At 41.3% G+C, this 13,698-nt stretch overlaps 1 protein-coding gene across 1 annotated transcript in view; it reads left to right on the top strand.

Annotated features, from left to right (window-relative positions):
* Positions 1 to 13,698, top strand: part of sfswap (splicing factor SWAP) — an 82,931-nt gene that overhangs the window by 31,063 nt on the left and 38,170 nt on the right. The window contains exons 8-13 of the mRNA XM_054744881.2: positions 591 to 840; positions 992 to 1,144; positions 1,305 to 1,398; positions 5,802 to 5,874; positions 6,627 to 6,730; positions 7,554 to 7,683. Coding sequence (XP_054600856.2) covers positions 591 to 840; positions 992 to 1,144; positions 1,305 to 1,398; positions 5,802 to 5,874; positions 6,627 to 6,730; positions 7,554 to 7,683 — 804 coding nt within the window. The remainder of the gene's footprint in view (positions 1 to 590; positions 841 to 991; positions 1,145 to 1,304; positions 1,399 to 5,801; positions 5,875 to 6,626; positions 6,731 to 7,553; positions 7,684 to 13,698) is intronic.

Here is a 13,698-nt window from a genome sequence, read left to right as displayed (position 1 = left end):
ATAATGACCACTGTCCTTGTCTAGCCTTCCTGGAGAATGTAATTTTAACACAGTGACTGTGCAGAAAATGTGGTATTTGCGTTATTAATGGCCTTGCCTATAAACAAGACTGATTTGACAGATTCCATTTCCAGCAGCGACGACGTTCTCCCCTGACCGGTTCATGTTCTTTACCCAAGGTTAAAATGCAAAGACTGCTAAAATGACTCCATAGATCACCCTATTACTGTTATAAATACATCATGATTTCAGATGAAATCTAAACAGATAAATCAAATTTCTCACTTTTTCAAATTAGGGGGCTGGTACCAGAGCGCCACCTCACACTCTTAAACCCAGAGCATGCGGTTAAATCAAAGATCTCAACAGAAAACTGAAAATGGCATCCTGTTAATGCAATTATTTTGTTGCTTGAGCATGAAAATTAATCACAATATACAGCTCTGTTTACGTCCTTATTCAGAAGCAGAACTATTCGTCCATTCTTTCACTTTGTTTATCCATCCAACCATTCCTCTTGTATCAACAGATTTTTTTTTGTTTATGAGCATCATATGGATTAGTCATTCCTAACCATTTCTTCCCAGCAGCAGTGTACTATGGATACTACATGCTTCCAGATGGATCGTACTGCTTAGCTCCTCCTCCACCAGGTGTGGATGCCACCTCGTACTACAACAGTGTAACTTCAGCTGTCATCTCGACGCCAGCCTCTTCTGAAGCTCAGCCCAACGTTGGGACGACTCCCACACCTGCCGAAACTGTCACTGCGGCGCCGCCAACCTCTGCCGCCTCGCAGGTTTCCAGCTCTGCTGCACCTGTGAACATACAGGAAGCCAGGTATTCTTGTAACATGAGGTTTACCATAATCAGGTGTAATGGCATGGGTTTTTAGATTATTCATTATATGTAAATAAGTTATTTGATTTTTTTCTGAAGATGTGGAGTGTGACAGTCATCAACACCTGTTTTAAAATTCTCACTCAAACAGCTCAAAAGTAGAAGCTCCAGTTTCTACACCCGCACCACCAGCCATCATTCCTCCACCCCCTGACATCCAGCCAGTCATAGACAAGTTGGCTGAGTATGCTGCAAGAAATGGTTCGAAGTTTGAGGCTAGCGTCCGTGCGAAAAATGATCCTCGGTGAGTGTTTTTTTAATTTATTTTTTATACCACTCAGAAATCATCATTCAGGCCTTGGTCTTAGGGATTCTGTCAGTACTTTTGCCTACAGAAACTACTGAACTTCTTCATCATACTTAAGATTATCATTTATGAATGTCTTCCTTTCTATACTCTCCAGGTTTGAGTTTCTGCAGTCTTGGAATCAATACAACACATACTATGAGTTTAAGAAGAATTACTTCATGCAAAAGGAAGGAAAGATGCTAACAAAGGTATTGTGTCCAAGTTTTTCAGTGTGTGTCACTGTTGTGTCCTTCAGGGTTGTCTAATACCCAACACTTGACTTGGAAAGATTTTAAACTCTTACATTTATTCTCTTGAATAACTCTAAAATTTTAATTGGTCAAAATTTTTTAATAATCATTGAAAATTTTAAGTTGATAACGATTAGCGTCAGTTTCACTTCATCACAGCTACTAAAAGTTCACAGATACTTGAATTGTTGAATTGAAAAGTAATTATGTCAATATTTAGAAACAGAATTCATGGCTACGAAAAAAAAATACAGTTTTAATGAAAGTAAATTATAAATGTATTGGCTTATAACAGCTCAGGCCTGCTGTTAAGGCGGTAAAATTAACATTTTAAGCGTTTGTTGATTGACACATCAAATAGCTAATGAGGAAGCATCCTGATCTGATTCTGTAAATGAAGTAAGAACAATTGTGATTGGTGAATCACAGTGAAGTGTGTGTCAGCCCCACAAAACGTTTAAATGTTTCCGCGTAAATATATTTTGCCTATCGTCTTTTGTTGGACTGACGAATAACAGTTGGAAAACCTTTACGTATTACTCAACCTTCATTTTTATCTTTTCACCAAATCTAAGAATCGGCATGAAAAGTCACTTTGAAAATGTAAAAAAAATGTCTTGAATTTGAAGCTGGAAAGACTCAAAGCTACCTTAACTCATTCACTGCCAGCTGTTTCCTGAACAGAAAAGCTCTTCACTGCCAGCGTTTTTCAGCGTTTTACTGTTTTTTTAAGAGTCACAGAACGTTGTGCTCTATGATGTCGACGCCAAAACAAAGCGGAGACTCACCTCTTACATGAGGAAGAATCCACGCATGTTGAGCGTTATCCGTTCTTTCATAATCCGTTGTTGAATTATGATCAGCAGAAGCTTTTCCGGTTCACGCCTCACTTTTTGTACAACAGCGGCCCAAAACGATCTCCTAACACATGGATTTTCTACTTCCTGATCATGTGACATGTGACGTACGCAGATGAAGATCAGCTTTAGAGCTGAGATGCTTGTACTTACGGTGCGAGGGTTCGTTCTGACGGCCACACAGTAAAAAAATACAAATGACAGTTAATGAGTTAATGCAAATTCAGTTCCCTTAAGAGTAATTTTATTTGTGTTTCAGAACATGCTACTCCTCCTTTTCGATCTTAAAGAAATTGTTTCTGTCTTTAAGCAATCTGCCCTCTCTGGAAAGCTTTGTGTGCTCAGAGCCTGCCTGCTGGTTTCTACTGTTCATGTTGGATGATTTGCACAAGTCTTCTCCAAACTCCAAAGTTCATACAGGGTTTTAATGAACTCTCTGGATTATTGTTGAGATTGGGGAAAAAGGTTGTCTAATCATTCACAGCACTTAGTCAACCTTGAAATTAGTGCATTTTTTTTTGTTCCTGATATACTTGGACCTGACACGCTGAAATGAGAGATTTCCTGATCCTTAATATTTAAATGAAGGAAGGAAACAACATTGAGAACATGGAAAAGATTACTTGTCACTGGTATTGTTGGACGTGGGAATGAATACGGCTCGATTTAAAAAAAGCTCACGGTACAGTCTCACTTTCTTCCTCCAGGGCTGAGGTGAATGTGTCAGTTCCTACCAAAATCATCTTGTTTTCTGGAATATTGTTAATTTTTAAGCCTTTTCACATGGCAGCTGTGCTTTATTGTGTCGTCTGATCAGTTTCTGCATTAATCTCTGAGTTCCGTAAAGGCCAAACAAAGGAAGTAAGAGCAAACACTGTTTTTAATCAAGGTCCTCCCAGAAAGAGGAGACCGTTATTGTGTTTCCCTTCACCCACGAGCTTTAAGTTTTAGACATGTGGGGCCTACTGGTTTTATTCTCTGACCATTTAAAGCACTGTTTACCTTTCAGCTGCTGCTTTTGATGCGTCCTTCAAACATCATGAAATGTATCTCATGGTGTGTGTTTTTCCCCCCCTTCTCTGGTGGCCTTGACTTCAACACTGCTTTTTCGAATGAACCATCACTTCTTTGTAATTGAGATAAAAGCTAAGAGCCACTTGTAATATCAGAGAGCATTTGTGTGTTGTTTGACTTGTGGACACAAGCCAGGTATTATGGCCAGAGGTTAATATGAATAATAACAGATGCTGCAGTGGTCGTGGGAAGCTTGTAAGCAGCTAATCAGACCGATAAGTGGGAGTAAAAAGTGAAGGTGGTGAAAAGTAAAAGGCAGATAAGTGTATGGCTTTCCTCTTAAAAATAACAATTCCATTTTAAAGATCAGTCCTCCTTAATTTGGGGTGCTTTTGTTTTTAAAATTGCTCCTTCTCTGTGAAAAGTTTTAGATACACAGGGTTTTAATTTAGATTCTTACATTTATTCTCATTAACAAACACTATAGGGTTGGGCACGCAAGAGGCAGGGCCACATTTTTTCTTTCCTTTGAGTTACATATTGTAGCCATCCAAGATGTAATTCTGTCAGTAAATCTTCACTGCCTTTGCGAGGTGGTGTGGTGACTAGGTCCCTCCCTGCTACACCCCCTCACCTTCAGCCTCTTTCACAAAAGTCGATTTTAAGATTAGTTGTTTGAGTAGTCCTGCATTAGCTTTTCTTTTCATGTACAACAGCCTCTCAGTCAAGTAAGTCACTTTCTGAAACTTAGCGGCCACGTTCACCGAGAAACCGTTTTTACATGTTATTTTTGAAATATGATCCGTCACTCGGAGTTTAACATTCTGGCTGAACGTGGAAAACTCTCTACCCTTTTGTCCTGCAACAGTCGCCAATAGAAAACAGACAGGGAAACAGATTAAAAAAGCCTGATGTTTGCATGTCATATGTCAAGCTAACATTCATGAACTCAACCATGTTGGCTCGTGGCGCTGAAGGCTGTTGTTGATTTAACATCCAGGAAAGAGCAGAGCATGTGTTGGCTAGTAGAAGCTAACAGTTAGCATTAGCAACTCCACAACATGGCAGAATTCCTTTATGCTTTTTTTGTGGAGAAAATGCATCACCGTTGCAGAGCAAGCAAGAGTCTGTAGCAGTCGTGTTGCCCTTAGCCAATCACAGGTGAGATGTCCAAATGCCAGGAAATATGACTCCTAATTCAAACTTCAGCTCAGTTCTTAACTGGCTCACTTCTAGTTCCTGAAACAAGAGAGCCGGAGCCTTTCCCCTCACAGATCAACTCTCATGGCCTTCTTTTTTACTGAAGACCACTGCAAATGTGTTGAAAAACAAGTGAACTTGGTATTTTAAGTATTTTTCTTTAGGTCAAATGTTTTGTTAGTTTTTAAAACATGATTTGAAGTCTACGCTCCACACAGCTGACTATTAGTATTTTTTCGTGACGTTTTCTTAAAATAAGTCATGTTTGTGTGGGTGATGTATTTTTACATGTTTAGCCTTTTTCTGGAATTCAAAGACTGTGCGTGTGTTTGTGTGTGTCTGTGAGTGTTTGTGTGTGCGTGCGTGCGTGCGTGTGTATGTGTGTGTGAGTGTTTGTTTGTGTGTGCGTGCGTGTGTGTGTGTGTGTGTGTGTGTGTGTGTGTGTGTGTGTGTGTGTGTGTGTGTGTGTGTGTGTGTGTGTGTGTGTGTGTGTGTGTGCATTCGGTATTATTGCTGGGGTTTGTGTGGAGAACAGACTTATCATTCAAGTGTGCTTTGCTTTTCCTCAGAGACGAGGGCTGCCGGATACAAGTTTATAATTTCCATTCTTCAGCTTTTTTCTGAACTTTTATTCCACACTATCCCATCCATTTATATCATCCTTTTTCTCTTAAAGCTGGTTCTGAAGGGCACTGAGCTTCTGGTGATGATGCTCAGTTTCCATTATAGAAACATTAAAGTAAAGAGTAGGATTTTTAGCTTCAGGCATCGTTTTCTCTTCTCCATAGTGGCTGTTTGCTTCTCTGCAGACGTTTAACTATACATGTGGGCATGAATAATTATAATAATTAAACCTAATGGTTATAATTTGTGTCCCAGAAGAAATGCCCAGTTTTAACATTTCAGAGCCTGTAACTTTACTCTTTAAAAAAACAAGAATATTTAACACCTACAAACACATTTAGGTGTCTCCTTCATTTATGAATTGACAGGAAATGAACAGTTGGCTTCTGAAAATCTTTCCCAACACTAACTTTGTCACAGATTTTTGTGTATGTCTCAAACTAACGATACATCACAGAAAAACAAAGCCAAACAGGTTTCAGTGAAATCTCATTTTCTGCACCATCTGTCTCCTGTCAAAGTTTATGTGGATTTATAGCAGGCAGAAGGAGCAATAAGTTGTGATGGATGCCAAGTGGCCTCTGAAGAATGTCACTAATGTATTTCTTAATGTTTTAAACATATAGAAACTAATCTGATTTTCTGTGTTCTCTTTTACTCATCCAGGCTGGGACAGTAGATAACGATGATGGCGACCTTCAAACAGACAGCTCTGACAAAGAGTCCAAGCTAGCAAAAGGTGAACGCAAAACCAAATATTTACATTTTCTTTATTAATTTACACCCCAATCACATCCCAAGCCCTTTCATAAATATGTAAATAATCACACGTGAGTGTTTATTTTCTCAATTGTGTTTATTTGTGATGTAAATCGATGTTTATGTACAAGCACCCACGAGTCTGTTCATATTTATGCTGGCAATTCCATTTGATGATATCAGGCTACAAATGTCGGTGCAAAGATAAGACTGCCTACTTCTGAGCTGGCAGCAGCCATAAACATACACACACACAAATTAAAGGCACACAGATTATTGTTATGCAACGGATCATGGAGGGAAACTAATAACAAGTAGAGAAGTACACAAGTAAACTATCCAGCCCACTGCAATAAGGATCCAGGTCCTATATTAAGGTTATTGCTTCAGGGACAGGGACGTGCCGTCTCTTTCACCTACACTAGAGAGAATGTATTTGGCAATGAAACAGAAATATCTTCTGTCCTGTTCATTCATCTGCCTGTTTTTGCATCTTTTCTTCATGATTTATTTTTTTTTTTGTTTCACAGCATTCTCAGATAGTTTTTCCTTCTCTAAATCCTTCCCCTTCACTCTATTTCTTTCTTCTCCACTTTAACCTCATTTCTCCCAGTTTCCATTAAGTGAAGAATCAGACAGAGGCCACAATTCTGAGTCTCATAATTTGTTCTGTTCTGAAACCTCTTTGGTCTTTCACAATCACTATTTAACCTTATTTTTGTGCCATCGTAGGCTCTTTTGCCCCCATCTCTTTTGCCATCAAGCCAAAGGAAAACGACTTGCTGCCTCTGGAAAAGAACAGAGTCCGACTGGATGATGACTCAGATGAGGACAAGGTCTGTTTCTATGTTCTTCTATTAAGTCTTGTAAAATTTCAATCTAGAAAACAGAAAAAATATCTATTTTTCTAAATTGTATTAATTAACCCGTGAGCCCTAAAGCCCTTTTCAGATTGACATTCTGGAATATGTGCGGACAATTCAGTCCGGTTTTTAACCAGAACTGTGTTTTCAGACACACCACTTTTGTACCTGAACTTGTCCTCTCGGCTGCCTTCACACGGCAGGGAAAAGTTCCAGATCTCTGGGGGGAGGGGGGGGGGGGGGGGGGGGGGGCAGGCATAGTGCGGCGGGCGTACATGCGTCATTTACCCAAACAAAGCCTTTCAGTCAAACATGGCAGACGAAGAGATAGAATTCCTCTCACTGATCGGACTTATGTTAAGCATAATTCTTCGCACACGAAGATGCATAAGAGACCTGGATGATGAAGCTCAATGGTTAAAAGGAATCACGGAAGCGGTGTGAAGCGGTGTGAAGCGCTCCGTCGCGCGTCTAGGAGACTGTACCGTAGGAGGCGAGCTGCCATGGTTCGCCGCATGCTACAGGAGCGAGCTATCTAGGTGCGCACAGCGTCCCCCGGTCCCCCCCTCCTCCCCCTCCTCCCTGTCCGGAACTCGACCTCACCAGTCTGAAGCAGCCACCCTGTCCCTGACAAGTCCGAACCTGTTACTAGGGGCGTCATCCGGTTTAATTACGGAAAAGGTTATCCGGATGTTTGTATTCAGACACAAAGGTCTTACGGACAGAGTCCTGAACATTTCCGTTTTTCATGGCCTGTCTGAAGGGGGCTTAATTAATCATGTACTTTTGATTTAAGTTATTGGGAGATGAGGGGCTGGAAGCTGTCCTTGGTGGAGCCGTAATTATTGACAGGGAGCCTCCTCCAATCATCATACCTGATGAGAAGAAGCCCATGCTCAGTTTGGAAGAGCTGGAAGCAAAACAAGGTGAGTTAAAATTTTCTAAGCTTCAGGCATCCTTTTAGGGTACTAGAACAATAACCCCTTAAAATACATGGACCTGCTAGACCAGGGGTCGGCAATCCGCGGCTCTGGAGCCGCATGCGGCTCTTCCATCCATCTGATGCGGCTCTCTGTGCTTGTAAAATAATGAATGGATATTTAAATAAAAAGCTTTATATTTTACTGCATAAATTTTACATCTGTAAGCTAATTCTAAATGTAAAGATTGTCTGCGTAAACCTGAACAGGTCCAACTCGGTCTTACTGTGAGACCGGGTTGACGCGTCACGCTTGTGCGTAATCATAGGTGCTTTCTGAGCTGAAGAGGATAAGAGATTCTGGGATTCTCCTCAGACGGCTCATGGATGCGATGCCACATTGGAGACAGGAACAAGCGCTATTCAGCCAAAGTTTCATAGTCAGGGAACATTTTCTAAGTGACAAGTCTCTCTGAGAGACCGGGTTTGGAAACACTCGCTTCAGTCGGAGGAATCTTCCCGCATGCGCTCTGGTTCTGCGACGCGCTCCAAGCCCCTCTCCACATCTTCAGCTCACTGTGCACCGTACGTACGCGCTGACAGCGAGCTGCGCTGAGCAGTGTCCAGCTCAGACGTTCAGATGGGAATATTTTCTTGAGTGATTTAGCTACATCTGCGATGTGCGTAGAATAAAATGTCAGTTCGTCTGCATGCGTCGGGGTAATTCTTTCTATTCTTTCTCCGTCAAAATAAACGGTCAAATACGGGAACTGTCCGGTCAACACAACACAAGCCCTGCTTTTGACTGTTTTGTTTTCTTGTGAAAATAGATTAAATTAAACTTGATTAACACCAGAGCCAGGCGCACTGCACCGTTATCTCCGTCACTGTAAATGAGGGAAAAACAAAATGATCGGATCCTTTTCTGACCTTCCCCACCTACAAAGTTTAATTACAACAATCAAACGTGACAAAGCCTGGATTTGTATTCTGAACAGTCTAAACATGTTTTAAAAAGAAACGTATGACAAAAGTGGCACCTGCTCAGTAAAACCTCCAACAGGGTGAAAAATATCTAAATATTGTCGGCAGAGACGGGCTACAACTTCTGGATCCACTTCATATTAATCATCTTATTGATTATCGTCTTATGAAAGATAACTTTGACGTACACGAGCGACCGGTACCGGCTGCTGTCACCTGTTGTGAGCAGCTCTCTGCTGTCTGAGGGTAGGCCCCGCCCACAACGCCGCGGCTGCTGTGGCTCCCAGTGTTTCCTTTACTGTGGGAAACGGGTAATAATGGCTCTTTGATGGGAACAGGTTGCCGACCCCTGTGCTAGACCTAAACAGTTTCCCAGTGTTAACACAGTTCCTTACCAGGTGTGTCTGCCAAAACAGTACATTTTTTACCGTGGGGATTTGAATTAGTCTGACAACAAAAAGCATTTAGAGGAAATGGCTGTAATCCCTTTAGTAACTGCAATAATTTCCCTAACAGTGTGTGTTTCCTCTATTACAGAACAACATTTATCTCTCCATGAAGATTTTTCATTTTGTATTGTTTTGAATAATCTTCTCAGTCATCCCAAATACCTGAGTGGATTTACATAAAACAATAAAATTGTTATTTTAAAACAGGATGCAGTCACATACCAAAACTCGTCTTATGACCTGCCAAAAAGTCAGTGTCAAGCCTGATTTTCAGAAACATATTTGTCTTTTTTTGTTTTTCCTTTAAAAGAACTTTAAACCTCAATGTTTAAATTGCTAATGCACAAATATTAGGGATGTACAATATCTTTCACCAGTATTGGCATTTAAACATAATATCAGAAATGATCAGCATGGGTTTTTGTCTTTAATGACAACTTTTATATACAACGCACATTAAAGGGATACTTTGCAACTTTTTCATATTTTTAAATAATTTTCCTGAGCCAGTATGTGCTTAAATGACCCTTTACAGGGTTAATGAAAGGCCACCCAGCCCCACCGCCCTCTGTGGCCAGAATACTGCATTTGCAACTTCAGAGTTGCCGGTCTGGTCTGTTGGACTTAAAAAAAATTAGCTGACATACCTGGTGCTGCAGTCTGGTTCCAGTCCGTTTCCTGCAAGTTTTAGATCATGAACACAGCTGATTTGTTGAATTTCGTGATGAATCACTCCTGTAGACGCTAAAGAAGGCTGGTGAGATGTTTCAGCTGTTAGGTTAAGGTGTTAAAAAGACAGAGTGAGTTGCTTTATGTTCTACAAATGGGCACTAGGGGGTGCCAAATGCAAGCCAAAACTGCCTGGTTTCACTTTGAACTCAACTACTTCTCCTCTCACTCAAAATGTCAGAATATGACAGGTGGGAGGTTTAGTTTTTGAGATGTTTTGTTTGTTTGGCACAACTAGCGTAACACAAATGGAAGTTGTCCTATTTGTATTTGTTTATATTGGTATCAATATGGGTAGATGTCAGATATCGATAGAAAAAAGACAATATTCAACATTTCATGTCGGTTCTCTTCTCCGCTCTTCCTTCTTCCATCTCAGGAACATTGGTAAATGACCTGCATTTGATATAGCGCCTTCTAGAGTCCTGGAACCCCCCAAGACACTTTACAACACAATCAGCCACTCACCCATTCACACACACATTCACACACTGGTGGTGATGAGCGACGAGGTAGCCACAGCTGCCCTGGGGCGCACTGACAGAGGCGAGGCTGCCGAGCACAGGCGCCACCAGTCCCTCCGACCACCACCAGCAGGCAACGTGGGTTAAGTGTCTTGTCCAATGACACAACAACAGCAACAGACTGAGCGGGGCTCGAACCTGCTACCTTCCGATTACGGGGCACTTAACTCCTGTGCCACCATCGCCCAGCACATCCTGAGCTCCTTCAAAGCAATCTCCTATCATCTTTATGCAGATGACATCCAACTGTTCATCTCCTATAAGCCCCATGAGATGTCTAAGCTGCAGCTGTTACACACCTGCTTAGACTCTAACAAAACCTGGATGGCTAGGAGCTTTCTTCAGCTGAATGAAGATAAGACTGAGATCCTCATCTGTGCCCCAGACAAGCTGGTTCCCAAAGTCAGACTCTCTTGGTCAGCTTGCTTCTCACACCAAACCTTCTGTCAGGAATCTTGGACCTTTGACCCTGCTCTCACCCTGGATTCTCATGGCAGTTCTCTTGTTCGCTCTTCCTTCTTCCATCTCAGGAACATTGCAAAGCTGAGTCCCATTCTGTCCCGCTCTGAACTTGAGACAGTTATCCACACCTTCATCTCCTCACGCTTAGACTACTGTAACTCTCTTTTCACGTGTCTGAGCAGAACCTCCCTGAACCGTCTACAGGTGGTTCAGAATACCTGTGCTCGGCTTCTGACCAAGTCCGCCAAACACACCCACATCATCCCGCTTCTCCTCCAGCTTCACTGGCTGCCAGTCAACATCAGGGTTCATTTCAAGATCCTGGTTCTGGTCTATTGGGCCTTACATGGACAAGAACCATCATACATTGGTGATCTTCTTAGTCCCTACACCCCCAGCAGGTCCCTGAGGTCCAGTGATCAAAGCCTACTGGTTGTGCAGCACCAGGCTAAAGACCAAAGGTGACAGATCATTTGCTGCTGTGGCCCCCAGACTCTGGAACTCTCTCCCCCTGATCCTGAGATCAGTGGACTCCTTTAAAAAGCAGCTGAAGACTCACTTCTACTTCTTCTTCTTCTTCTTCTTCTTCTTCTTCTTCTTCTTCTTCTTCTTCTTCTTCTTCTTCTTCTTCTTCTTCTTCTTCTTCTTCTTCTTCTTCTTCTTCTTCTTCTTCTTCTTCTTCTTCTTCTTCTTCTTCTTCTTCTTCTTCTTCTTCTTCTTCTTCTTCTTCTTCTTCTTCTTCTTCTTCTTCTTCTTCTTCTTCTTCTTCTTCTTCTTCTTCTTCTTCTTCTTCTTCTTCTTCTTCTTCTTCTTCTTCTACATGAACAGGAGATATGTGGTCCTCAAAGGGACTCTTATCAAAATAACACTAATTCTCAAGTTATTAAGAAGCAAGTGACCAAGTAGAGCGGGATTAAAGAAGCCTTCTTCATGATCAGAGTTATTTCACTCCTTCCTGTGCCCTGAATGTGAAAAGGCATTTTCACCAACTGCTTTTGTTCCGAGCAGAGCTATAAAATGTTTATTGCCATGCTTGTCAGATGCACCCTATTGAGTGTCTCTGGTTTGCTGTTCAGCCCAATACCCTCGGGACAGTCTGTGTCTTAAAGACTGGAATTTCAGCATCTCCTGAGACTAGAAGATTAAAGCAAAAGCATATAATCTCCCATTGACTGGAGGGACAGCCGTGAACTCGAACTTTCAAAGATGGATAGACAGTCTGCGACAAATGTGCTACTTTTGATCATCAAGAGGGTTGTCAGGTTCATTTAGGTTCACTGAAACAGTTTTAGAATTTAATGGCCTCGTTTGAAGCTAGCATCCAGAGAGGGAGGCAGGAAGAGCCTAATACAAAGCTGGCCGGATTGCCTTTGCTGTGCACCAAAGTGGCTGTCAGTCAGTTGGCCTGATTTGATCAGATAGCGCAAGGATCAGTGACAGAGAGCATACACTTATCTGTGGTGATGGGCTGGGAAATAAACCCCACACACACAGAGTAAATGTGCTTTCTTTTAATAAAACATAAATAACACTCCAAACATTTCCCCGTGGATCCACACATTTTATTCTGCTGGTGACATGACTTAAAATACTTCTTAGAATCAGAAATAGGAAATGTAAAATTAGTTGAAGAAGTAGCTCAACTGACATGTTCAGGGCTTTTGAGCAGTGCTTAAGAAACTCACATAAGATATTTATTACTATGTGTCTCATGTGATTAAATAAAAGTTGATGAAAAATCTGCTGAAAAATTATAAATGTCTGGGGATTTGGATGCACTTTTCACCATTCTCTCCACAGTTTTCACCATCACAGAGACTGAAGTGTTTGGAAACTAAAAAAAAATCACACAAATTTGTTTAGAGATGGCAAGACACTTAAATGCCTTAAAGTGCGCATAGGTGTGCAGTGTTCCTGGCTACTCATAAAACTAAAATAAAAAGGTATTGAAGAAAAAAGGTGTTCTTGAATTCAACGTATCACAATAGTTAACAAACTGCTTGCTGATCTGGGCAAGTGGAGAAGAGGGGATTTCTCTGCAAGATGCCTAAAACGTGAATGGGATCAAGTATCTGGTCCAAAACATGTAAATAAGCCACATTTAAATGAGTTGTTGCAATAAGTGAAATGGTCCAGTAAAACAGATCATGTAGTGTAAAAATAAAAAAAAGCTGTAGTACAGTTATAAATGTAAATGATTCAAAGTTCTGTTTTCAGTCTGTAGCTTATTTTTACATTCCTGTTTAAACAGAAGGGATGAGTACATGTGGCTACCAGAATGCTCCTGATGAAAATATTCCAGGCATTTTCCTACGCGATCCACATATTCTTATGGATTTATTTGTTTAGAGAGTTAAAGGCCAAGCTGTATATAATTAGAGTAGCCAGACCGAGGCATGCCAGGATTGTGTTGTCATTGTTTAGCGTCCAGATGGATTCTGCTGCTCTCAGTTGTTTTTTCCACTGTACTCGAGCGTGATTTGCCTCAGCAGCAGTCTTATTTTTAACACTTAAAAGGCAGCAGTACCCCAGTGGTTACGCAACCAAAAAAAAAAACCCACTGGTTTCCTTTTTTGCTTTGTCGGTACACATATCCTTTTGTCCTTTTTCTGTCTTGTGTATGTTTTTGCTCTTAGTGCCTTGTCTCATTCTTCCTGCTGTCTCTCCACTTCTCAAACCCAAGCCCATTTTAGTCTTTTAATTTTCTTTTCACTTTTCTGAAAATGTGCATTTCCCCCTTTTTCTTAGGCGCTAGAATGTCTGTCTTCTCTCTCCACCCACGTTTTATTCTTCTGAAAACTCCAATTTGCGTGAAATTATGCATTACCCAAGATGTAGACAGTCTTTAGAGCAGGCTGTCAATCTGCAGCAGCT

The sequence above is a fragment of the Nothobranchius furzeri genome, chromosome 6 (genome assembly GCF_043380555.1).
Source record: "Nothobranchius furzeri strain GRZ-AD chromosome 6, NfurGRZ-RIMD1, whole genome shotgun sequence".
NCBI lineage: Eukaryota > Metazoa > Chordata > Actinopteri > Cyprinodontiformes > Nothobranchiidae > Nothobranchius > Nothobranchius furzeri.
The sequence above is the reverse complement of the archived record's forward strand: the minus strand, read 5'-3'. Positions and strand labels throughout refer to the sequence as shown.